The sequence below is a fragment of the Antennarius striatus genome, chromosome 16 (genome assembly GCF_040054535.1).
Source record: "Antennarius striatus isolate MH-2024 chromosome 16, ASM4005453v1, whole genome shotgun sequence".
Lineage (NCBI taxonomy): Eukaryota > Metazoa > Chordata > Actinopteri > Lophiiformes > Antennariidae > Antennarius > Antennarius striatus.
The window spans coordinates 8294493-8322432 of record NC_090791.1 but is presented as its reverse complement, the minus strand read 5'-3'; the positions used below and the strand labels follow the sequence as shown (position 1 = coordinate 8322432).

Here is a 27940-nt window from a genome sequence, read left to right as displayed (position 1 = left end):
GACATTCTTTAAAGAGAGCTGTCTCTCCCACTCCTACTTCCTAATTTCGTCAATTTGTCTCCGTGATAAATAGTGCTTTGTTTGCACTATTGTAGAAAAAAGCTTTGGCAGTTCTATTTTTCTCTCCTGTCCTGTGTATCCTGGATTCACTCCCACTCAATCCACTCATTCCTATTACCTGTGTTGCTGCAGGCACCTGCATCCCATCTCCAATCAGGCTCTACCTTACCTAAGCTCTCTTCAGACCTCAGACCGCTGCCAGATTGTCATTGGCTCATCCTACTTTTCAGGTTTCTTTGACTTCTTTTTGTGTTTTTGCTTGTTTCCTGGACTTTGTTTCCTACCTGATCTTCTGACAGCAGTGCTACCCACTACATCATCTTTATGTCTGTTTCCAAATTAATGAAAGTCTGTTTAATGGCTGTCATTTGAAATCTAGGAAAAGTTCAGTTTCACACATTCAAACTTTACATAACAAACAGTGAAATATGTACAGTATACAGTAGTATATGAATGAACACCACTGGATATCATTTGATACATTCTTTTAAATAGTTCTTTACATTTGTTTGTATTCAGCGGGAGAGTGAAAGACAAACCGAGAGAAACTGATTTTCTGTTAAACCCATCTTCATTTCCTCTGAGGTCCCCTATGCTGTTGTGGAAAATGGAAAGAGTGTTCTTGTTCCATCTCGTGGGTGTGTGCTTGTGGCTTTTGTTCATCATGTGTATCAGGACTATCCCTCTTCAGCTATTTCTTTCTGCCTTCTGCTTATGTCTTCATCTCCAGACATCCAGTGTGGGACCTGTACTGCATCTATCCCAGCTCCGTCGCACCATGGCCATCCTCAGGTCCGGCCAGTGGCTGCTGATACTGATCCGTGTTATTCTGCTACAAATGCATCCCGTTGAGATGCTGCGAGTTGATTCTCTGTCCCGGAAACTACGAAAACTCAACGAGCAGGTCAGTTTGAGTGTGTTTGTGTGAATCATTGATACATTGATATGATTTTTTTAATGTACCACCAAAACCAACTCGTAAGAGTACTTGGTAAGACTTGTTTACCATACCTTTGCGCAATTTATGCATAATATAGCCATGGCAGTAATAATACTCAGAATAACAATTTCTGCAGTAGCACTATTAGTATTCTAGTACAAGTAAGTGCAGTAACAGTTGTAGCCGAACAAAAAATAGATCAATCAAGACAGACTTCTAAGCTGTCTTTACTAAAAATCAAGCTGTCTTGATCACCCCACCCCACCCCCAGCACCTGACTACCTTCCCCCCCCCCCTCAACTCGGGGCCTGCGCAAACGTCACTTCTCCTACGGGATTAGAGAGTGTATAGAGATGTTTACCGTCCCTTTGTGTTTCGTCTTATACTTTGTGCTGTACTGTCTGTTGTACTGCCTATGTTGCCTGACTTTTCTTTTAGCATTGGTTCTTTTTGTGGGAAATTGTATACACACACACACACACACACACACACACACACACACACACACACACACACACACACACACAAAATCATATATATCAAAATCATATAGAACATATTTTTGGGATCTGTTCATTATGATCAGTTGAGGAACAGAAGTAAATATCTCATTATATGTTTACCTTTGTTTTATTGTTATTCCAGAGTCTAGACTATGATAACATTGAGAACCAGCTGTTTCTGGAGGAGGAGAGGAGGATGAGTCACATGGTAAGTAAAGTGAAATTTTTTTTCACTTGCACCCTGCCTCCTCTGCTTGTTTAATTTTTTCTTGTATCCTCTCATTTTTGTATTTGTAGGGCTTTCGCTGTCTGGAGATCAGTCGCTGGGTGGTCTGCGGTCTGATTGGCTTTCTGACGGGCCTGATTGCTTGTTTCATAGATATTGTGGTGGAGGAAATGGCTGGAATCAAATACCCAAGTGGTCAAAGAAAGTATCCTGAAAATTCCTTCAAGTTGCACTACTCAGACAAAAACGTTCGCTCTAACTGACTGTTTACATAGTTAGGATAAGCAATTTGTTTGAAGTGAACAATGCTGGGTGACTCACTTAGCTAATGTCACCTTTGTGTTTTAAGCCCATGTGTTTCTTTCCTTGACCTTTGACCCTTCACAGACATTGAGAAGTTTACAGATGCTGGTGGATTGTCAATCTCTCTCATACTCTGGGCTATTCTCAACTCTGCCTTTGTCATGGTGGGGGCTATTATTGTTGCTTTTTTTGAGGTGAGACTTAAGATAAATAAATAATAATCAGGTGTAACAAGTCATTAAGCAATGGCGTGTCTGGGAAGTTTGATGGAGACATTGGGAAGACTGAGAATTTTAAAGATGAATATGCTTCTCTAGTCAGGCCAATCTGGATAGCCTCAGTTAATTTGGCTTTAAATTTTGAATTTCTTTCTCACAGGATGTCTAGTGTGATTTCTTTGATATGACTGTCAAATCTTAGCTGCTTTTCTGTTTTCCCATAATCCTTCAAGGAAGGACCCATGATTCACTCTGGCGCTGTCGTAGCTGCAGGAGTCTCCCAGGGCAGGAGCACCTCCTTGAAGAGAGACTTCAAGGTGGGTTTAGAAACTGCTCAACAGAAAGACATAAAAAGTTGAACTGAAAACTTTAGTCAGACTTTTTTTTACGTTCGCCTTCACTTTTCAGTTTCATCAAATGTGATTCAAAGTACACTTTGTATGTTGTTGGTCATGTGTGTAAGTTTATTGTAGAAGTATTTACCTCCCTTATGCTTTGTTATGTTAATTTAACCATTAAATGTTGTCTCTTTCCAGAACTAAACACATTAGAAACAACATCATGTGATGAGGGATGCCGGTAATGATTGTGCTTCATGTAACAATGAGACATGATCTAAAGAGGAATATTAAGTCACAATGAAAATAAAATTATTCAATACAAAAAAGTAAGAAAAAAATACAGTAAATTTTTCTCTGTAGAAAAATAGAATAAAACAGACTAGCAAAGGATTTATGAATAGCAATAGTAAAATGAATTTTATAAAAAATTGCGTGAAGGCCTTCCTGAGCAGATTGACTTATAATTTGACTATAATTTTGATTTATCAATACAAAGATGTGTGTCTGCTGAGATCCTTTCAAAGGCTGGAAGCAGAGTCACTGAATGTTTATGTTCTTTTGTGTGTGTAGATCTTTGAAAACTTCCGGAGGAACACAGAAAAACATGATTTTGTGTCTGCTGGAGCTGCTGCCGGGGTTTCAGCTGCTTTTGGAGCACCAGTTGGTAAAAAGATAACAATCTTAGAGCACGGGGCAAACATGTAACTTTATTTTTTCATTTCACTCAAAAATGCCATTTGGCCTACCTGAACAGAGGAAATCTGCATTGTGCATACAAAGACAGAAATTTCCACCGGTGTTCTAGAAATTAATATTTTTTAGAATACACTAGAGGTTGATGAGTGGAGTAGTTTTTTGCCACCAGAGGTTTTCTGTGCAAATCGGTAAGTGTGTGTGAATGATGCTCTGCAATTTAGTTCTGTGTTGAAATTTTGATTGATCCAAAGCCTAAACTCCCACTTTTGGTTTATTTAAGGTGGTCTTATTGTTCAAAGCACAAAATGGAAATGGATCTTTTTTTGTAGATTTTTGAGTTTGAACTTATTGAAGTAAACTAATGCTTTACATTTTATGTTTTACTATTATTAGATCTGGGATGACCCTGGTAAATATGCCCTGATTGATGATGATGACGATGATGATGATGATGATGATGACGATGATGATGATGATGATGATGATGGCGGCAGCTCTAATGTTCCCTCTACAGGTGGTTGGACTAGTTACCAGGAAAGACTTGGCCAGATATCACATTGGAAAACATGGACCGGAGGAACTTCAGCTGGCACAGACATAACTCACACACACATACATTGAACTACGACCACCTGATGCCTTGTACACTGACATGAACCACCAGCTAACAACCCTATAGGTCACCATCAGGGACCAACAAGAAATCTCCTTGATGCCAAAATGTTCCCCTCCCATTTACAGACCTAAAAAAGAGTGACTGAAATATCAAACTACTCTTGGTGTAAAATTTGGAAGCAATATAACGCACCACTAAGCCTCATTCCTTTTATTCATTGATATTTTCAGTATTTCCACTGTCATTATCCGTTTGTTTGATGGCAGTTGTGGTAAGGCACGGTACAGGGTGTTTGCATTTTTGTTGTTGTTTGGGGTAAAATGAAGTCATAATTAAATTTTTCCAAACGGATGCATTCCCACCTGGAAGAGAGGAATTATCAGTTTGACATGTGTTCGCTGGTAAAAAATTTAGTGTTGTTCTTCCTCCTCAACATCATGAATGTTCATGTTCAGGAGTCAATTCAAGAGAACACAAATTATTTAAGGCTACTATTTTCCATTAGAGTAGTTTTGCACTGAATAAACAGCATTATTTATTGTAGATGTTTGGAAGTTTGTTTTAATTTGTAGTATTTAGGATTCTGCCTGTCGGTCAAGTTGTGGGTTTCAAATATTCCAACATTAAAGACTCCTTTGGCCTCTCATAAAATATATAATTACATGAGTTCCATGATTTAATATATTTTAATACTATCATCAGTAAAATATTGATACTCAGAGGTACAGACATTATTTTTCACACCTCCAAATGTTTGCACGTTGACTAACTACTGAAGATGTCTCTTTTTTTTAGATATACCCACAAATATTCCCCCTGAAGCTATAGATGAATGTAAACTGTTGTTTACACCACTTTCCAAAGCAGTCATTTTGTTTCTGCAGTCAGACTAACAACCAGTACTATGATTTAATATTGTCACTGTGTCAATCTAACATTTCTTCAGATGTTAATTTCTTTTTTGTGCACGACATTAGTTTTATCCTTTGGATTTTGGGTCTTTGTCTTTTTTTGTGAAGTTATAGATGTTAAAATACAAATATGTCAAATTTTATAACCACTGGCTGCACCTTTTGTGAATTAATAAAGCTAATCTACTGTGATATGTTACTTGTGTATTATGTATGTATCATGTATCTATTTATTACCAGCATCTGTGGTGGCATTAATCTGCTTTTCTTGATATATTTACGGTCTAAATGTAGCAGTGACACGTCAATCCAATAATAATACACACTGGTGTCCATGTTTATTTCTGTGATCTAAACAAATTTATTCAGCAGCTGTCTTTTTAGTGGATAGACTGGAGCAGCAGGAAGTCTTTGGCTGCTGAGCATTTTAGCAGGTTTTTCATATTTAACGAAAAATGTTTCTGCATAGCTGAACTCAAGGGGCTCTTTATACTTAGGCATTCTTTATAACACCATTCCTGGTGACATTTTTCAAGCACACATTTTATAGATGCTACTCGTTCCACTGGGGGCCACTCCTGCTGGTGATTTATATTTCCATAAAGCAATCTGGATGTCATGGATTTTTAGTACTACAAGTTGGTGGAGAGACAGGAGAAAGGACCACTGCTGACACTGACAGGTGAATTATAGCGCTAGGCAAGAACATTAATTCAGGTTATACTGTTGTTGATCATTTTAAAATAATACATTTGTACCTCTTTTTCAGTATTTGCAATGTCTGACTCTAAAGACAGTCTTCAGCTTTTAAGATATTAACTAAACCACAATCCAAAGTAATGGACAGTTGATTTTTGAGGCAATAGTCAAAAGAATAAAGGGACATTTTAACATTTCGTCCTGAGGATGAAATGATAAAACTGTTGAGACACTTCACTTGTCATCCTGAGCTTGTGGTGTTACTAAAGTCACCCATATCTATGTGTTGAGAGCCATTAATCAAAGTTGGGATATTTCACTTTGAAAGTCACCGGCTATCAGACAGATACATGCTATAGCTGTTTTTGATGGTCAAAAGAATTAGAAGGTGCTTTTCTTGAATAAAAAAAAATGACACACTTTTGTAATCACTGCTGTGGAGCAATTAACTTACCATCAAGTTGTTTCTTCAGATGTTTATACTATAGGTTACAATATGCATTGCTACCCTAAAACAGAAGAAAAGGAGTTTGTGAATTGGAAACAAATTCATTTGTTTTCCAACCACCAATAAATCATAACAAGAACAACAATTTCATCAGGACAGCCAGTTTTAGTTTTGTTAGACACGTCATACTTATCTACCAACATAAAAGCCTTTTTCTTATTCTGTAATCCCCAATGCATGATTTATTCCCACCTTACTCAGTCATTGCCTGACAAACACCTGGGCATCTATCAGTTCATCACTTTCCATCTAGCAGTTTTATTTCATCAAGTAATTCCTTTAGAGAATTAACATCCGAGTGATTTTATGCTACTGTAAGTCTGGCTAAATGAGGTGGCTAGGGTTGAATAGACTCCAAATGAGGGGAACCATTCTTCACTCAGCAGAGATAAATGTTTGCCACCCAGAAAGCCTTTGGGAAACCGTCTAGACAGTGCTAATACATACAGTCCAAGTTTATAGACCACATATAATGTCACTGTGTGTGGGACAGAGAGAGAGCAATTACCAGAGCTCATGTATAATTTATCAAATAAATGAAGATTACACCTATAACTCCATGCAATATTAGTCCATGCATTCAGTTTGAGGTGTATCACTGTATGATGATTTTGCTCTTTCATGAACCCGGAATACAAGAACTCAATTTTACATGTTTGAAGTGGCTCACAAACTGTATCTATAGATCGCGGAACCTCCGGATCTGAAGCTAAAAGCCTGTGATGGAGTCTCCCTGACGTCTCCCGGCTGCAAAAATTGAGAACTATTAAATGAAGGTAATGAAAAAATGGCCAAACATCCAGCTTGATTAATTACCTCAGTAATCAGAGTAGTAACGAGTTTATGGTAGCCATCACAGTTATCAATAGAAAACAGCATGGCATTAATTTCACAAATTATATTCCCATTCAGAATAAAATAGACTAAAGCAGTGAATGAATCGACGCACACAATGTATGATGCTTCCCTGAATCTAAATCAAGGAGTTTCAAGTTTCAACTTAATTTTTGTATAGTCTAGATTCACAAAAAATGCCTCAAAGGGCTTCACAATCTGCACATTGACGACATCCCTCCGACCTTTGGGTACTGCAAGCAGTACAATTCTCACATTGGATTAGGACTGGTTGTAATTATATAGTCATTATGCAAGCATGTATTAAAGTCATGTATTAAACATCTCACATTACTCTAAGCATGTCATATTGTAGTGAAGCATTCCTGGAATTCCAGGAATGCTTCACATTCTTTTAATATTGGAATTTTACCTGAAACTCTCAAATCATGCCTGGTTGGCTTGAAATTCCTGTTTCAATCTCATTTTATGTTTTGTGTTCACAGTTTGTGTGGAATTTGGAATCCTTTATCTAACTACATATATGTTGCTCCTGTGCTCATAAACACATTTATTCTTGAGGATGACCATGGCAGTTTATGCTAAATGTAATCAGATTTTAGTTTTCTAGCAGACTTTGTAAAGTGTTCACTAACAGGGCTGCTTGTTAACACATTCAGCATTTTGAAATCAAAAGAACAGCATCGGTCCAAATATACTCAGAGAAATAATTTTTTTCCACCAAGATGGAACTATTACCTAATTGAGTTTGGTCACAGTTTCCTCCTTATGTGTGTGTCACATTTCAAACTTAGCAAGTTTATGCTAAAAACTAAAAAGGAAATTCAATGCTCAGTTCAATTCAACTTCAAATATCATCAGATCATAATAAAATGCTATCTCAAAGGACTTCCATGATAGCGCTGGAAAAAATCTGCTCTTGTAGAACCCAACTTGTCCCATGTGAGCAAGCACTTTAGGAACTGAGGCAAGGAAAAAACTTTCTTTTAACATACAGGTACATAAACCTTGAGCAGAGTAGATGGTCATCTACTGGTTGGGCGAAGAATGAGAGAGTCAGTCAGATGCAGGCAAAAAACCCAAAACAAAACATAAATTAAGATGTCTAATATGTACTGTAGGTAGAGTTTGAAAAAGACAGGAGAAGAAAGGTTTTCAGTTGAGTTTCAGGCCACAGTTCAAAACATGTTCCACAGTGTTGCAGCATAATTTTGCAAGCTCTAATTATTGCTGCATAACTGCTGCTTTTTATTAAACTTACGAGGAATTTAATAGCTGGGAAATGAACTGGAACAATAGAGAAACAATTCTGAACCTTAAAGTGTGACCTTGGTCATGTCAGCTAATTTGCTTATCTCTTAAATACACTCTTGCCTCCCTTCACACTCATTTACATTTTTAACTACCTGACACAAGGATTTTGTTGTATCAGCACTTCAATTTCCATGAAAAACTTGGCCCTCTGTGTTTAAATATTATTAGTACAGTAATGTGAAACCATATCCTCTTCATGTTTAGAGTAAGATTAATCCATGAAAAGGTTTGTCAAATAAAATGAGAGACAGGGGGTGACATAAGCGTCACATCTGACATGACAGCTGAACAATGGCTGAATGACAGATTAACAGTGTGTGTGAAAGGGAGAGTGTCTGATGGTCAAGTGGGGAGAAGTGACCCCCTCATAAATCCTATCATACTGCATCCCCTCTCCTGACAAACTGATGACAGATTGAAAAGACAGCAGAAAAAAAGAGAGTAAGAGTCGTGATGGAAGCATAATGCTGACAGGGTGTGGTCAGTGAAAAACAGAGAGAGATAAAGAAGGAGAGGGAGAGGGTGAGATAAATAGAGATGGAGAGATGGTGTGACAGAGTGATTAAAAGGTAGATGGAGAGAGTGGACAATGAAAAAGTGATGAAAACTGAAAAGGAAAGCAAAAGGCATGAAGAAGTTGTATGACAAAGAATGAGGAAAAAGAGGAGGGAGAAAGGCGAGGAAAAGTGAATGTGGAAGGGAAAGAGAAAAAGGGAGGAGGGGTAAAGGATGAGCTCATTGCAGTCTCTAGGCTGATGACACGAGGAGGAGGAGGATGAGGACGAGGAGGGGGGGTGTACTCGTCTGTGAATCGATAGCCAGCGTCTGAGTGCCACACACAAACACATGCTGCTGCAGACAGGTTTGCAGGCTAACCGACAGCCTGTTTCCGTTGTTAGCATCCAGCCTCCGCACTGCTGCAGACAGGAGAAACAAACAGCTGCCAGCATCTATTTGAGCTTTTATGTGTCTTTCTTTTTGCTCTAGTTTACAAGAGGACGTGTATACGCCAGCTGCTTCTGGCGTCTGCTGATTCTCCTTCACCCTCCTCCCTCCCTCTCTCTCTCCCTCTCTCTCGTTCACTCACATCTCCATCACATCCACACCCAAGGATCCCCTCCCCATCTCTCTGCCTCCGTCTTCCACACACAGGACCTTTTCAACCCCTCCAACAATATTTTTTTACATTTCCACCTGGGAGAAGATGCTCGTCTGACTCCCTTTTCCTTCCCATCCAACACTTGCTCTCCTGTTTAATCCCTCCCTGCTCTGCTACTTTGCTGCTACCTGTGGAGGTTCCTTGGTTCTCTGGTTCTTCTTCTGCCAAACGTTGCACAGGGTGCAGCCCCCCCAGAAGGGCACCATGATGGGAGTGGACACTTGTGAGTTTGGGGGTCAGGTGCTGGAGCTGCTCTGGTTGACTGTGTGCTACAGAGGTGAGGCAAATAAGCAGGGTGTGTGTCTGTGTGTGAGTGTGTGTGTGATTTATTGGATTAATTGGACTTCATTTATCCAAGTTTGAAAACTGTTCATAATGTATGCGTTTTTGTGGTGTTTTATTTTGAAGGATTCATAATTTAAAGATTACATTAAAGTTGTGTAAGAGTGTGTGTGGTGGTCAAATGTGCATGTGTGTGTGCTCCATATGTTTCTATCTTGGTGGGTGTGGACGTTTTTATGTCGAACATGAGGCGATACCAAGACAATCCAAAGGTGGCAGATCAATAGTTATTGATTTCCTGTATATGAGATTTGTAATGTGCGTATTTTTCTGTGTTTTGTGGTATGTGTGTATTTGTACTGCCAGCCTTAGTGTTTGTGTTTCTGTTCACACACATAAAAATGCACAAGTGATTTTACTCACTTTATGTTGATGCATTTAAATTCACATTAAAATTCAAGGCCAGGTACCGGCTTCTCTGTCTTTCTGTGTATGTGTGTGTGTGTGTGTGTGTGTGTGTGTGTGTGTGTGTGTGTGTGTGTGTGTGTGTGTGTGTGTGTGTGTGTGTGTGTGTGTGTGTGTGTGTGTGTGTGTGTGTGTGTGTTTCTTCATGACATTGCAGCAGTGTTGAGCCGTTACAGATGGTAGAACAGTCCTGGGGTTTCCCCTGGCACAGATGTGTGTTTTTGTGAGATGAGTAATTTAAATACAGACAGACAAGAACTAGGAAAAAAAAAGAGAAAAAACATGTCAGATTATCAACATGTGAAGCTCCAGCGAGTATAGCAAAATGTAATTTAAGATCTAAGGTAGCCTTAGATAACCTGTTCTTTTAACTTGATGAAATCCACCCAAGTGGTAACCAGCCGCAGATCTCCATGTCACTGTTGTCCTGCAGAGGATAAAATCAGTCCCTCAAGTTCAATCTCTGGTTCTTAAACATTTAACGGACATGATATTGTCCGTTTTGAATCTTGTTCTTCCAATTGACTTATTTTACAAAACAAACAAAAAAAGAAATACCCATCCAATTGAGCTCTATAAGGGACTGTTGCTGTCTGCTCAGGTTTTAAGTGACTGAGAAACATTGAACCTTGTCAAAAGCAGCTGGCAGAGATTCAGTTTTGAAAAGAGGGGAGGTGGAGATTTTAATGGGAACGTAGGAGGTGAGTGAGTGGAAGATGAAAGCAAAATGACGGAGCAAAGAAGAGCAGGTGGAGGAAAGGAATGAGAGTGGAAAAGGTTTGAGTTGGCTCCATAGATGATCATAGAAGATGTGAAAAAGCAGGATGGATGGAGGAGAACATTTCTTGGAGCTGGAAAAAGAGGAGGAGAGGCAACATCAAAGAATGGAAACAAAAATGTAAATGGTGTGTGTGTGTGTGTGTGTGTGTGTGTGTGTGTGTGTGTGTGTGTGTGTGTGTGTGTGTGTGTGTGTGTGTGTGTGTGTGTGTGTGTGTGTGTGTGTGTGTGTGAATGGGGGAGGTCAGAGAGCTCACAGGAGTCATTTCTTGTATCTGTGTCATGTGTGTTTTCCAGCCCTCGTCTTCCAGCTGATCAGGTTTTTAGTCGATCCATTCTAATAGAAGTAAATGTGGGCAGATTCTGATCCGTTCTTCACCCTCATTGTTCCCAAACCAATAATGTGATGCTTTCATGACAAACTACACATTTTCTTGACATTTTGACACCAAAACGGTTACATATTCAGGTTGTTCTTATGAAGTGCACATGTAATATGCTGTCCTCTGGTGTAACTCTAAATAGTGTCGATTAATATGAATTTTATAAGAGAGGGATCCACGGCTGCTCAGAGGCAGGAAGTATTCTGTATGTCTTTGTTATAAAATTCTAGGCCCATGTGGCAGATTTCTTAGAGCTGCCACAGCAAGCACACCAAAGAAGAAGTAACCACAACATATTTACTAGTGAAAGTGTCAGAATATTAGCGGTCCATTTTGTTGGTTGGCATTGACAGGCGTTGGAGTCTCTTGACTCTTTATGTGCCTCACGCCTCGCAGATGACGGTTTGAATCAGGCTATGTTGATACAGAAAAAGGCCACACACTGACAGCAGCATCAGAGACGGAAGCAAATGGCCCACTGTGATGCCATGTTCTTCTTTATTACTTTATTGCCTTGTCTTTCAATGTAAAGGCTCTCTCTAGCTTAGTAAACCTCTGATAGATTTTTTTATATTCTGCTGTGTTTGTGTCTGTCTTTATGTGTGTGTGTTTCAGTGTCCCAGAGGTCTCGTTATAGTATTAGAACAGAGAAGTGACAGCGGGTCTCAAAGGATTGTAACAACTGACAAATCAGGGCAGGCTGCACATACATCCCAGACATGGTGAACAGTTATCAGGCATAGGAAAGATGATATGAACTCATTATTAAAAGAGAGAAATGACTCACATTAGCTTAAACAGTTACTGTGACATAGAAGAAGAAGTATACTTTATTTATCCCGCAAGGGAAATTATATTGTCAGTCAGGTTAGTATAGTATACAGGCCCCCTGAACACAACACACAAGGGGGCCTGTAAGCATGCAGTTAGTACATACAGGTACATATCAAACTACACACATCAGGAGGCAGAGTGACATGCAGCGGCTTCTGTAACGCGCCCCAAATTGAGCAGCTTGTCATTTTGGAGCCTCGTTTTTGTTCCTAAATTGTCACGGCTCTGACAAAACTGGGGGAGAACCCAAAAGCACAACAGACAAGCAGGTGGGTCAGGAGTCTCAAAAGGTTTAATCAGACAGGCAGGGTTCTGGTACCGGGTAATTAGTCCAAAATGCAGATGAATCAGACAGGTGACAGGCGAACGGGCACAATCCAACAGTCAGGCAGGCTCAGGCAAAACAATCAAAACCAGGCAGACAGATCTGATGAGGGGTTGGCAACAGGCAGGATAAGAGCAGGGTACAAGAACAGGCAGGATAGACAGGCTGGAGATTCAGGGCGGGCACTTACCTAATCTGACAAAATACTGATAGATAGATAGATAGATGGATGGATGGATGGATGGATGGATGGATGGATGGATGGATGGATGGATGGATGGATGGATGGATGGATGGATGGATGGATGGATGGATGGATGGATGGATGGATGGATGGATGGATGGATGGATGGATGGATGGATGGATGGATGGATGGATGGATGGACGGACGGACGGACGGACGGACAGACAGACAGACAGATAGATATATAGATAGATACTTTATTGATCCCAGAGGAAATTCAGTAAGAGTGAAAGAGTGGAGGTTAGTCAGGAGAGTGGCTGCAGATGGTTGGGAAAAAGGCAGGTGAAGGGAATGAACTGATTGCAAGTGGGAAAGAATCTGGAATGACATGACATTAATAACAAAAAAACAAACAAGGAACTAATCGACAAGAGGTGTGACATAAGCGAGTTGCAACTATCGGTAATTAAACAGTCTCATTAAAACAAAACTTTCAAAATATTTTGGCATAGAGTTTGATGATATGGTCAGCACCTTTGCATTATATTTTATATCATGAATTGTCTATTGTAAGTAAGTAATCAAACCTGGGAAACCAGCTTACCAGCATACTAAAATCAAGACACCTCACTCTATCCTCTGTCATAGTTTTGAGGCAGTGCTGCAACCAAGTCAAGCAAACAAAGAGGACAGGAAGGTAAATTGGCATTCATACGTTTTATTTCTTGTTTGAAATGGGAGTAGGTCTTGTGTGAAATTACTGTGAAGAGAGCAAAAGTGACAATGATTAAAACCCTTGCAGAAAACAACTTTAAACAACTTTGAATGTCCATAACTGTAGCTGCAGTCTTGAGGGTCATTATGGGTGATAAATTCAGTGACTTGGTGAAAGACAAAAAAGGAAATGCTTGAGCATGGTGTTCGTTCTTGTTCCAGAGTTCAGAATTCAATATTCTTTTTTTAATTTCAGTGACTGAAATCTTATCCAGCGCAGACAAAACTGTTCTCTGATCTTGAAAAATGTTCATATAACTAGGGCAGCTTCAGCTATCCAAGGTTTGATTTCCTCTGAGGTTTTGATTCAATATTGAGTTTCACAGGGATTTGATAATGTACCCGAGATTTCATTATAAAGTCTCAATCTCATGTGCATTCCCTCATAAGGTTCTAAATGTAAAAAAAATTAATTTATTTTCATCCATTTCTTGAAAAATATTCAAATATTTTTCAAGGAATAGATGACAATAAATCTGGCAATCAAAAGTTCGTATGGAAAATTGATTAAAAATGTATGTGAGCATGTTGGATTGCTTCCACTTTATTTTGTGTGATAGTATTATTTTTCATTTTGCGTGTATCATTTACAGTTAGCATTTCTCATGTTGGTAAGTTCTCCTGTTATCCACCTCCTCAAGTATACAGACTGACAAAGCATATTTTCTTGTTTAAAAAAACGTACAAACTTAAATATCTATACAAATCCATTTTCCATCAAATGTCCTGTAATATGGACTGAAAATCATGTCAGTTTATGTAGATTTCACAAAACAAAAATTGTGTTTTTTTAAGTGATGCTTATCTCTCTCTATCTCTCCATCTTTCTATTTATCTATCTCTCTTCCTCTCTCTCTATATATATATATATCTATCTCTCTGTATATAAAATATGTATATACACACACACACAGTGTATTAAAAGTGAAACATTAAGGATATCTTCCTTACTGTGTGCAGTCATATAAAACACAGCTACAACAAAGGTGATGTCATTGCAAGGGGAGTTGAAATGGTTGCCATGGTGATGGGGAAAAAGGCAGACGGGTTGATCCTGACCGGGTGGGGCACTGCTACAACACAGAAGAGTGGTCAGGCACACCTGAGCAACTGCATGTGATAATGTACTAATGCATCACAACATAGCACTTTTGATTTCTCATGTTTACAGAATCTATTATGCTGTGAGTGTGTGTGTGTGTGTGTGTGTGTGTGTGTGTGTGTGTGTGTGTGTGTGTGTGTGTGTGTGTGTGTGTGTGTGTGTGTGTGTGTGTGTGTGTGTGTGTCATCCAATTAACTCTACACACAGCTGCAAGCTGATGTAGTCTGAGCTGTCTCATTATAAACCAGAGGCAATTACACAGACCTGTTTCACACAGTAAATAGACATCTGGAGCGCAGTTTGTCTGATTAGTGGAGTCTAGAGGAATGTGTAACAGCAGCCATGTAATATTTTACTGTAGAAAATGAGGTTTGTTTGTTATCTCTGTTAATGTTGATGAGAGAACATACACTACCAGTGCATTTGCCACTACCCTAAAGACCTACAAGACAAAGTGCATAATGTATGATATTCCTCTGCAACCAACAGTATGACTGAGATTTTAGAAGCCATGAAGCACACATTCAGAAAAGAAATACAGCAAACATGAAAGTAAAAGCAGATTTTTGACTTGTGTTTGATGTAACATTTCTAAAGTGAACACCATGTTTAGTTTTGTTCTTTTGAAACTAAATTTACCGAGTGCATCCTCACCTACAGCATGAGTTCATCTTTTACAATGAAAATGATGCTAAATATGGACAATTAAGGCCACACTGAGGGTAAAAAACAAGATCTCACGGTGGTTCATATTTTCAGAATAAAGTTGAAAATTTAGAGTGAAGTAGCAATTTTATAAGAGAAACCCAGCAATCAAATCCAGCCAACATTCTCCTCCTCCACAGACCCAGTTTTGTACATCATCTTTTTAAAATTCTTGTAATTATAAGAACATAGTTCTGATATGCATAAAGATTAATTTTGTAAAATGTACACAATACTATATATATAACTTGATAAGATTTTCCTCTTTCAGAAGCTGGCAACACTCAATGGCCCTTTTCTTGCAAGACTACCGCTGAATTCTTTGTCTTTATTCTCAAACTCTGTTTGTTCGTTTGTTTGTTTTTTATCTGTGTGGATTTACCCATTTTAATTTCAGCATTTAGTATCATATCCACAATTTTTGTTGTTGTTGTCACATGTGCTTATACGTAGATGACGACAACATTTTACAAAAATACTTGGAAGATACAGGGTTCTAAGGTCTGGGTTTGTCCAGTCATATTCTTCCACCTCTTGATATTCCTGGTCATTCACTCTACAGAGGTGAACATGAGGTTGAAATGTTACAATGAAATCTCAGCTTGCAGGGTACATTATCAAATCCCTGTGAAACTCAATATTGAATCAAAACCTCAGAAGAAATCAAACCCTGGATGACTGAAGCTGCCCTAGTTAAATGAACATTTTTCAAGACCAGAGAACAGTTTTGTCTGCGCTTGTTAAGATTTCAGCCACTGAAATAGAAAAGGAATATTGAATTCCGAACTCTGGAACAAATCGCCTTTCCCTTTTTTGGATTTTTTTCCCAGATAATTGTCAGAGAGGTCTGTCTTTTTAATTATTATTATTGTTATTATTTATAATAATTATTGTGAGTTGTCTCTGGGTTCTATGGCTTCCTCCCTCCTCACATAAACAGGCACTTCAGGCAAATTGGCCGGTCTTAAATTGTCCATAGGTGGGAATGTGTGTGCGTGAGTGTTAGTCTATGAGTGGCTCTGCGGTGTACTGGAGTCGCGCCTGGAGCGCACCCTGCCTCACACCCCCAGTCCGCTGGGACAGGCTCCAGAAAGCCCGTGACCCGCGACAGCAGAAGAGGCGCGCATTGAAAATGAATGAATAAATAAAAATAATACATCACGCTTCAAACATAATGTAACTGTAATTGTCAGGTTCGTCCGTTTGTTTGTCCGTCCATTAGTATGTCCACCAAAGATCTTTACAATTGTTGCAGATAGAAAGATGAAACAAAAAGCAGATTACTCGGGCAGCAAATGGGATGAAAAAATGAGATGACCTTGACCTTGAGAAAAGTAGGTCAAGGTCAAATTTCCACTTTAGTACACTCAGGAACTGGATAAATTAGAAGGTTGAGGGAGAAAACCAATGTGAGTGAGACCATAGGTCAAAGCTAGTGTTTTTATCTACCTATGCACTAGCTTTGATCTATGGTCAAAGACCTACACTGGAAGTAGGTCAGGATTAGTCACGGGATGTTGCAGTCTCTGACTGCCTTATTATTATTTTTGGTCAATGCTCTATTGTAATCACGTTTTTCTATCATTTTAGAATATGTAGTTTGTGGCATTGTATGTAATATTTACTTACTTCTTATAGCAGATAGGATGATGTCTCCCACTTCCAAACCAAATTCATTGTTTAAATGAGCTCAGTAGCCGACAATGTGGCGTTGTATCAGACTGGAGAAACATCTGCAACTACTGTGACACACAGAAGCATCTCTTAATGGTTTCCTCATTTCTGTCTGTAAGGTCTATTTGCTGACAAAAAAGATTTGTCTTTCGGAGAGGAAGAGGCTGAGAGAAACCTGAACTACAGCCCTCCTGCCTTGAAGACTTTAGAGGAGATCCTAGAAATTGACAAAGGTGACAAGAGTCTGGTGAAGTACAAAGAGACCCTGCTGGGAATGGATCCGATAACAAATGGTACTGTATATGTTTCGCTGTACACACTGTTTCGGCAGCTGTAATAACACCTTTCACTCAATATAATGATTTGGTGCATATAGTTCCTCTCAGTCATCAGTTTGTGATCAAACACACACACAAACATGCTTGCCTCAGCATCTTTAATCCAGCAGCCGGGCCATGACAGCTGATATCAGTAGAACACCTCTGACTCCACCACAGCCGTGAGACACCGCCTCATCCGCTTCAATTCAATACAATAGTACATGTGACATGGAAGGGTGGAGAGGGCACCATCATCCTTGAATCATCAGTTCAGAATAATAGTTTTCGAAAGTATGTACATCTGATCGAAAAATTAATAACATTATTTCATGTTTTTATTGCTGCACCAGACGGATTGCCATGTAACAATCATGTGTACGGATGATGTAATAACGTCCATCAGGTTCAAGTGACTTGGTTCCACATCCACAGCCCTCACTTTTCCCCTGATTCCAGTCTTAATGCTAAACTAAGCTAGCTGTCTCCCATCTCTGTAATTTACCTTATTTTCGCAAGGTATCAATTTTCTCATTTTTGTTAGCAAGAAAGAGAAATAAAACACACAAACAAATTGGTGCTTGGCAAAAGAATATAAACACTTTAACTGGAAATACTTCTGCTCTCCAGACCCCACTGTGCCCAATGTCCAGGTGACAGGAATGTCCTTACTTTGTGTCGATGTTCCTGAGCCAATCCCTGTGGACCTGACAGGTATGTTTCCCTTTACATATTCTTCTTAGTTTTTGTTAGTAGTTCTGGGCTTAATCCCAGAGTAGTTGTAGATGTGGTGCTGCAGTGCCCTCACTTTCAGTATGGGCGCATTAATCACTGTCCTGAGTGCACGTAGACTGCAGTGGGTGTGTCCATACTTCAGAAAAACAAGTTAGATAAAGGTTTTTTAGTGGATGGTATTGACATCTGCCCCTGGCTGAAGGCAACAGCATGAAGGGCGTATTGATTTCCATGTCTGTGAATTTTATGAAAGATACAACGTGTGTTTTCATCTGTTTCGCCACAAGCAGGATTTACTCTGCCAATTGCATGGGAAAAGACAAAAATCACAGACTCCTCATAGGAATAGGTCAATTGGTTGCTAGGCAATAGTGCCTTGGCGCTGCGACACTCTAATTCAAACCAGACATAAAGTATGTGGCAGCCTTTAACGTCTGTCGCTGTGTAATAGAGGATCTGCTGAATTGCATGAAGTGGAAGTGGAACACTGATCTTCCATAGCAGACAGATCTTAACCCAGCCACAGATGATAGAAAATCAATCAACTGAGTAATCAAGTATGGAAGCTTAATAGTGATGATGTCACAGTGATGTCATCAGGGTAATCTGTTATGGGATATGGGTTGGTGAGAATTATAACAGGGAGCTTGTGTTGAAAAGTAGCACACTCGGTTGTCATCTTAATCTGATGAAAGATCAAATAAGTGCATTATGGGAACTGTAGGATTCAATGAATTTACAGTTTGACCCATTCAACGCCATTGCAGCATCCTTTGGAAGTGCAGTCCTTAACAGCTCATCTAATCCTTCCAAAAACCACAAAGAGAGGATTAAAGTTGTACAGAGTGATGTTTTAAATAATATTTTACATTGGAGTACAGAGGGCAATACATAATTTTTAAGAGGCAGAATACTGATGCCAAAATGCTCATTACAAATAAGCCAGGAGGTAAATCTTGTCAGTCTTCCTCAAGATGTGAAAGCATTGCTTCAAAAGTGGCCACACTGTGATCACTTTTGCTCGATTTAAGTCTCCCTTAAGTTTTTTTTTTAGAGATGCGTCATAGCAGTTCATTTGGGATGTTTTTCACGAGATAATTATGCCTTGAGTTCATTTTTGTTTTTTACATCAAAACAAAGGTCCCTGGGTGAGTTCGTAGCAGCTCTTTAGGACCAGAAAATACATCTGCTTGTTGTAAACAATAACCATTTGTAATGCCATTTTCCCTGATTGATAATTACATGAAGATTACATTTTATATGAAAAGCTAAACGTTTTCCCAGAAGCCCTGGAAGCTGTGAAAATGATGATTAGGTTTAACGTGGATGAGTGTGTGTGTGTTCCTGCTGCAGAGCTAAAGAAGGGAATGAAGAATAGCTGGATGCTGTACATAAGAAGAGCATCTTGGATGATCTATCTGCCGAATAAGCAGCAGTGTAATAATCGCTATTGCTGGTGTAATGTGTTGCAGTTGGAGAGCCGAGTCGGCACCAGACTGGATGTGAAATGGACTTTTGGTTGGTGGCTGAATGCATTAGAGACCTCATTATATGCTATAGGCTGTTACCAATGCAGTATGATGCTCTAAGAGATGGCAGGCATGAGCGTGCATTCTTGTTGGAGAAAAGCCAAACATAAGGTCAGGCCCTTTACATCACAGTAGTTAGAAGTTAGAAGTGAATATGAACTTCATATGAACTTATAATTCTTCAGTTTAGTTTACAAGGATATCAGCCTGATAATATCCCAACCGAAATGATGATGTTTAAAGGTAGGAGATGGTTGAAGACAAATTTTTTCTGACAGCACACGATGGATATGAAATCCAGTCAATGTACATTAATCTGTATTTGCTAATACTGTATTTAAATATCTTAGATTTGGAAACATAACATTAATTCTCTAAATTTATCGGATTTATTTCAAGACAAACCAATTTATTTCTTGACCTGTAGAATTATCTTAGATAGGGTTCACTATTATAAAGTCATCTTGCCATCAGATTCAGTGTTTTTTTTCGTTTGTTTTTGCAACACTTTTTTTACAGCGTTTTACCTTGACACATACCATAGTGTCCCTCTTTGGGTCTTTGAGCTTGGTTGAGAGGTGTATCATCAATGATGTGACAAGTTGTAGTCCAAGCATGGTTTACTGAAGAACTTCAGCAGTTTACAGTTTAGGTTAGTGAGGATCCAGCGCTGGACTCTTCATCAGACGTAGTAACAAACCTTTGCAGAAGATCACTGAATGTCCATTGGCCGTGATCTTTATAGTGTTTGGGTTAGACTCTCCTTGAGGGGTGAGCTCACTATCAGCCTGACTCGGCCTCATGTGTATCAGTTATGTGTTGTGCTTGCTGTGTGCTTTTGTGTTTATATAATCACTTGGTAGATAAAGACTAAGCACATGCATTCCATTGTTTATTGGAAAATACCCAACAACGTCCCAACAGTACAGATTATTGCTCTCCATCTTTTATCACTTGCTGGCTGTAAGACTTGCAACCTTGGAATAGGCAGCTTAGTTTCTTATCGAAATGTAATATTGGAAAAGAATGGCCTTGTGAATATGGTCTATAAATTATCCGTTGCATATGCACAAGTCAAAGTCAAAGTCAGCTTTATTGTCAAATGTACCATATATGCACGACATACAGCACAGATGAAATTGCAGTCCTCTCTGACCCACGGTAGACAGTACAACAGGCAGTACAACACAGACAGTACAACAGGCAGTACAACACAGACAGTACAACAGGCAGTACAACACAGGCAGTACAACAGGCAGTACAACACAGGCAGTACAACACAGGCAGTAAAACACAGGCAGTACAACACAGGCAGTACAACACAGGCAGTACAACACAGGCAGTACAACACAGGCAGTACAACACAGGCAGTACAACACAGGCAGTACAACACGTTCATTCACGTCTGACCGGGACCTGCTGCCTGCTGGTGGACAATCCTGTAATGGAGGTCCTGCTACAGGAGGACGGCATGAATTTCCACACGTCCCGGTCCTCTCCTGTCGTTTTCGGAGTTGTTCTGCTTTAACGCGTGTTGATCGACGCACTGATGCGAATACGTGTGGACGGAGATCTTTTTGAAAACGCTGTCATGTGGACGCAAAATCCCCTGTAGCACAGGTAGGCTAATCGATGTAGTGGTGATCACCTGCAGCCAGTGATGGCTAAGGGGGGCGTGTCATCACGATTTGACACGATATGTCAAACGTACACAGTGATTCGTGTATGTTCGGCAAAAACACATGTCAGCCATTTGTGAAACTTTCATGTTCCTGGAGATCAGGGTCAATTTGCTGAGTGTGCAGCGCCATACATTTATCCATTCCCACACATGCTCTCCAAGCCTCTCTCATCCGATTGGCATAGGATTAAATGAAGAATAAATGAATGAAAGATTTGTCTTCTTTTGCCTGCATTGCAATGGGGATAACAGGTAGACAGCTTTTCACGCTGACCTATTTTCTCAGCCAAATGCTCCCAGAGGAGGCCAGCATCTTTTCTCATCTCTCTTATCTTTCTTTGTCTCTCGAGATGAGGGAAAGATGGGTAGGAATCCTAAGAGTCACATACCACAGTTCTTAGAGTGAATGAAATGCAGAGATGGTGCATCTTAAAGTACCGGCCACTGTATTTGTCTGACATACATTTTTTATTTTATCTAATTGTGAGATTAAAGTGTTTCAGATCATACTATAAAGCTCCCAAACATTAAGGGGTATGTACATTCTCATTTAAAGTCCATCACAATCAATACTCGCATAGTTGTGAGATTCTCATCAGCAGCAGCCTCTATATGTTGTCTCTTAGCAGGTTTTACTTGTCATACATAAGCACCGCAAGTACATATATATGTAGTACAACTGACATTGGTTGGGAATCAAACATCTAAATCAAAATGGTTCTCTTCTGATGACTGGATGTACGCTCCTTTGGTGCATTTGTCATCTCCTCCCATGCTTCCTGTGTTTCTCTCTCTGTCCATTAGCGAGCACTCAGGCCTGCTGGTCAGGTTTAAATGGAGATATAAAGTGATTATGCGCTGGATGCATTTGCGATTGTGATGTTCTACAATAATCCATGATGCCCACAACCCCCTTTGACATAAACCCAGTCAATTACACAGCAGGCAGAGACATTTATCAGTGTACAGCTCTATATACACTAAAAGGACTAAATAACCAGTATTAGATTATGGATTTAATCCTTCTCATTGAACTGAAAATAAAGACATCGTTGAATTGAACTCGTAAATAATTTTATTTTGTTATTTTTAAAAAAATGATATTCAGCATATTTAAATGTTTCACGTTTCCACCAGCTATCGAAATCAACTAAGGATCCCAATTTCCACAGTAATCAAATCTGCATACCATAATCTATATTTTAAGGTTTATTTCTTATGAAGTCTATTTCTGCATGAATTTTGTTTGTGGTCATTATGGCCATGGTTATTGAAAAATTATAACTGATGTACTACAGGTAACTATAACCACTTGTTAATCACTGAAAACATAAAATACAATTTCCGTAATGCATACTTGAGTGTGTAAATCATTGGTATGACCAGCTGGTGAGTCACTTTTAGATACAGTACTGTGTTTGGTGAAGTCATGCATGTTGACCATGTCTTATTTTTTCTCTATCCAGGAGACCTGGGAAAGGCCATCGACTTAAATGAAGGAGTAACATACAGAATAAAGATTAACTTCAAGGTGAGGTTGGAAGTGTACAAACAGATGTTCATGTATTTAGTGATAAAGTGATAAAGAGAGAAGGGGGGAGAGACAGCGCTGGGTAACTTCCATACCCCGATAATACAGTAAAATAGTGTCCAAATAACTCCATTATTAAATTTAATGAGTGTTTTCACTGCTGTTCTAGTTTTCTACTGCATAAGGATTCATGCTGAAGAAGGTTTCATTGTAAAATGTTCAGTCAGTTTCTCAAGTTTCATAACTCATAACTTTTTTTTAAACAATTTCTTAAATTAGCATAGTTTTATGCAAATTTAGTTAGGTTATCAGTATATTCTTTAGTGGTCCTGTAGGTGACAACGTTAGCCGCCGGTGCCGTTAACCCACAAGGCATCAATGGAAATTCAGCTACTAGGGGTCAAAGATGTAGGAGAGGTGGACACCGGATTTTCTGACAGAAAGAGAAGAGGAAAAGAAAGTAAAGTCCCAAGATCTGAAAATGGCAACTTTGAATTTGGAAACTATTACAGGAAACACTAAGGAGTTGGTTGATGATGAGGAAGATAGATTTACTGTGTGTGCAGGAGAGGAGGTGGAAAGGTAGTAAGTCTAGAAGCTTAGAAGCAGGATTCAAATTAATTTAATACGGTGTTTATGGCAACAGAACTAGAGTACTCTATACTGTATTATGTCAAGGTGAGTTCCGCTTCTGTGTTTGTTCCCAGATAATAATACACAGGAAACGGCTGACATACTCTTCATTTTTCAGCCAGTACACCATTCACATCTTTGCTATTGCTCCACGCCAACAGATTACCAAATTTCATTTCCTCTGATGGTCTTTCAAAATTCCCTGAAATACATTTTGACTTATTTTCCCCCATAGAGTATTCTACATAATAATGGCTGTATTACCTGTTTTAGTTCATTACAGCCGATTTATGATCTCTGCTTACATGTACAACCTCAAAAATCATCCCTGTCATCCTCCGACTGCCAGATTCAGTCTCTTCCAGCGTGTCTCTTATGACGGGTCTAAATCAGTCTAAATCTTGCCATCCATTCACTTTATTCTGCTGTGGCTTGTCCCCCCAGCACTTTTAAACTTTAGACATTTGTTTCTGAATAGTGAAAGAATAATAGTCATATATTATGCATTTGTTTGGCAAATTTTGTATTTGTAAACATACAGTATTAGCTTGTTAAATGGTGTTTTGTTTTCTCAAAGCACAGCGAGTGTGCAGAACATTTACAAACCATGTCTTGCTTATTTGCTGGGAGTAAATAAGCTCCATAGCCCAGTAGTTTGGTTTATGATGCAGCTTCAGCTCTTTGTGTGAGGTGCTAATAAGAAAACTTTGTGCTTATTCCAGACTTTAAGAAAGCCAGGAAAGAATGATTGTTCAGCACAAAGGCTGGCACAGCAGGAGTGAATAAAGGGTTTGCACGATAACTTCTCCTGTTCGCTGCCCTCAGTCTATAGTGACTAAAGATACATGTTCTCCTTTTGGCACAGACAACAACCAAATTCTTCCTCTTTATTATACTGCATATTTAAAAATATGTTCTGGTGTCACATCAGTGATAACTGTGATTCAAACCAAAAAACTTTATGGATGGATACATTTCAGTTGACTCTAATGCTACCTCTATCCTCTTCCCTTTCCCTCTTCATTGTGTTACAAATTCATGTAAAAACAAAGCAGCTAATTCCTAAGCCATTATGTCCACTATAAATAAATGCAGGCTGAAGATAATAAAACTGTTTGGAAAGAATTGTAGAACAGTCATCCCCAGGAGAGAGAGTGTGTGCACAGAGGCTAAGGAGGATGCTTATAGAACAATTATAACATTATGAATTATTGAATATGTAATGATCCGAGTTAGCCACACGACAGAGACAAATGCACCAACAAACAACAATATTGACCTGGGCAAGCAAGCCACATAATTTCTGGTGGATTTGATAATGGCTTCTGGGTATTTAAAGGTGAATTGGGGAACAACCTTCTAGTTATTAACCCTGAAAGAAGTTCATTTTAGTTATTGTTACCTACAACACCAATGGATTGCCTCTGACTGTTATGGCTACATTTTTATATCCTTTAGTTAGTTGGTTATCATCAGAATTTCACAAAGGAAACCTTTCACTACAGATGTGGTCAAGTCAGGTGTAGAATTAAATGAAGGGCTGTGTAGCTGTTGTCAAAGTGAACCACGTAGCTGATAAAGATCAGCTTGGTTTCTAAATAACAGGGGGAAAAAATTAAATTTATATTACACTGTGTCTGCAGGTGAACAGAGAAATTGTGAGTGGCTTGAGGTACCATCATGAAATTAAGAGAAGAGGTATAACAGGTAAGTTTGACTCAGTCACCACATGCTGTTTACTCCTGAAAACACTATTATAAAGTCAACCAACATTTGTTATGTATCTTAGTTCAAAGCAAAACATCAGTCAATGCAGTGGACAAATAGTGGACACATGCAAACAAAATTTCTATTTAGTTCCTGATGTCTCCCCACTTATACCTGAAATTTGTGTTGTATGTAAGTTAATTTAGTCTCTGTAAGTACTATTAGACAAGAAAGTGCATACGTATGAAAGTTTACATATATACATACTTCGTATACATATGAACTGAAGCTGGTGGAATTGCCAACCTAAATTTAGGCTGAGTTCTATATGTACTGTATCTCAGTCCAGAACTATATATAGAATTATGTAAAACATTACATTGAGTATTTTTCTTTCTCCTAAGGAGTGAATTACAACAGAGTCAAGCAGGCTTATGCCCTTTTTATTGATCAAAGTGGGGCTCGAAGGAAAGGCTCAATTCATAAATCAAGGAGTGAATCATCCTTAAAATACAGATTCAAATCAAGGGATTGTAAAAGATTTTATGTACCGAAAAGTTTGTTGCTGTGAAACCACTTTTGTACAAAACCGAAGTCAAACTGAAAATAATTTAGCAAAGAAATCAAACTGAAAATAATTTAGCAAAGAAATCCTACTGCTTCTTGGCAGTTAAATTCAACACAGATAATTTGGTACAGATTATAGTGTCTATTTTGTGTCTTTTACAGTGGCCAAAACGAGTTACATGGTGGGAAGTTATGGCCCAAAGAAAGAGGAACATGAGTTTCTAAGCCCAAGTGATGAGGCGCCTGCAGGCATGCTGTTTAGAGGCATTTATGATGTCCAATCCACCATGCGTGACGATGACAGAAATGTCCTCAAGACCTGGGGCTGGCAGTTTAATGTGGGGAAGAACCGCAATTAAATGAGTGAAATGGAGAGATGATGCCTTCTTTTCTTTGAATCCTCCCTCTTTTTCTTCCCTGTTTTGCCAACCTTACTTCATATTGTGAGAGCTTTGTTGCATTGGCCTGAAATGGGAGTCTCCTCCTCTTCCTCTTCCTCCTCCTCATTCTATCTTTATCTTCCCAGTGTGTATAATAAAGGTCTACTGAAAACTAGGAATGTCAGGGTCTTGTAGAGAAGAGCATCCATCCATCCATTCAATCATGAACCAACTCGTAATAATCACAAAGAAATCAGATGGAAACGTGCTTCTTTTGCATCTTATTTTGCTGGGCTCTTTAAATTCAGATAGGATATAAGATCTAGACGTACATAAGCCAGACTCAGCACTCATCTGAGCTCATCTCAGCACACAGATGTGATGCGTATATTTTTCTGAAGCTATCAGTAGTCTGTGCTTGATAAAGATCCCTCAGCCCACTTTGAAACTCATTCAAGGACATTTAGAAGTGCTTCAGATTGTGCCTGATGTCCATTGCAGTAATTTGCCAATTTACCAGGACGAGAACAAATATTGTGTGGTGGGCACAAATTATAGCTTACCACACAAGTCAATCCACACAACATACCTTCTAGTACATTATGGCAATTGTGGTCCTTAAACTAGTTTTCTCAGATTGGTGTGCCAGTAAACAGAAGTCATGACATCAGTTTAATGTGGGGAACTCTGCTTTAGAAAATATACAGGAGAAAAATTATGCATTTACAAAAAGTAATACATATATGTAGTTCTTTTTGCATTGCAAGTGTTAAATGTGTATTTTCTTTGTGCATTTATTAGGTAACATTTTTGTCCAGTGGTGGAGGAGTATTGATTGGCGTTTAGAGTGATTCAGGAACAGGGTTCAACAATGTTGTAACATTGTACAACAATGAAACTTAAAACGTTATCTGCCTGGATGTCATGAATTCCATATAATGTAAAACAGTTCTTTTGAATCAAAAATCCTTAAACCATCCCAATTATGTCATCTCAAACCAATATACTGTGATGAAAATATTTATCTCTGGTAAATTTAGAGATGTATGATATAATTGCAGTTTGCTTTCAAAACACCATTTTTTTGTGTAGCTTTTTCAAAGAGCAAAACAGGTTGTCACTTAATTTTGCGTATCATAGGAAGGGACGCATGTATGAAGTTTAGGATTTGATACTATTTGTGTAATCAAAAAAGAATGAAATTAGCTCTTTCTAAACATTTCAGATGGTAACTGGAGGGTGGAATACCATCTGGTATGCACAGTATATCAAATTATTAATTAATTATCCTTAAAAAATTAATATCAATACTGTGTGAAGTCTTTGGATATTATTGTCATTGTTGCTGAACATATTGAACGTAGATATAGTATTTGAAATGGTTGTGTTCTAAACCTAACTGTAAATGTTGGCTTGTTCGGTGTTGCATGGTTTAGCGAGATTTCCTCTTTTTTTATGACTTTATTGTAAAATTTTACGTGACTTAAAACCACCCGCAATATCCAGATGCCAGTGGTTGCCATGTGCTGCAGATACAACATGTGTAGGGCTTTTACATGCACAGATAGCTGGAAACATTTGTCTGTAACTAACAAGCCCAGCCTGTAAAGATCAATTGCTGCATCCTCAAATATTGGTGTCAACTCTATTATCCTGTATCTTTTAATAAAGGCAATTGAAACAAGAGAGGTGTGTCTCATTTCCTCTGAATGTGACAGATTGAAACACTGGAAATGCTAATTGACTGTCTTGTCATTTTTTTGTCTCCCTGTTTGTTCAACAAATCTCTGGGTAGTAACAGCCCTAACCAGGTTAGCTGGACAAACCTGCAAGCCCAAGCAACAAAGATTTTTGTTGGGTTGATCAGAGCAATGCACTTCTCCCCACGCCCCACTTGGCTTCAGACAGAAGCTCACTGACAGTCAATGAACCTTGCGTTCAAGGTTGTGGCTCAGTGGTAGAGCGGGCAGTAGAGCGGGTCATCCAATGTTCCAAGATTCGATTC

General features: G+C 38.9%; 2 protein-coding genes across 2 annotated transcripts; both read left to right on the top strand.

The window, feature by feature from the left end:
• The first annotated feature begins 773 nt into the window (after window positions 1-773).
• LOC137609898 (H(+)/Cl(-) exchange transporter 7-like) lies at window positions 774-4995 on the top strand. The gene is made up of 7 exons (XM_068337248.1): window positions 774-964; window positions 1646-1711; window positions 1801-1934; window positions 2117-2226; window positions 2484-2567; window positions 3162-3255; window positions 3681-4995. The coding sequence occupies exons 1-4, from the start codon at window positions 839-841 to the stop codon at window positions 2121-2123; spliced, it is 333 nt and encodes a 110-aa protein (XP_068193349.1). The 5' UTR covers window positions 774-838; the 3' UTR covers window positions 2124-2226; window positions 2484-2567; window positions 3162-3255; window positions 3681-4995.
• Window positions 4996-9310: 4315 nt separating this feature from the next.
• On the top strand, window positions 9311-27619 carry arhgdig (Rho GDP dissociation inhibitor (GDI) gamma). Its single transcript, XM_068337212.1, has 6 exons — window positions 9311-9626; window positions 16975-17148; window positions 17803-17886; window positions 22584-22648; window positions 24925-24988; window positions 25718-27619. Exons 1-6 carry the CDS (start codon window positions 9554-9556, stop codon window positions 25912-25914), a joined length of 657 nt encoding a protein of 218 aa, XP_068193313.1. The 5' UTR covers window positions 9311-9553; the 3' UTR covers window positions 25915-27619.
• The last annotated feature ends 321 nt before the right edge of the window (window positions 27620-27940 follow it).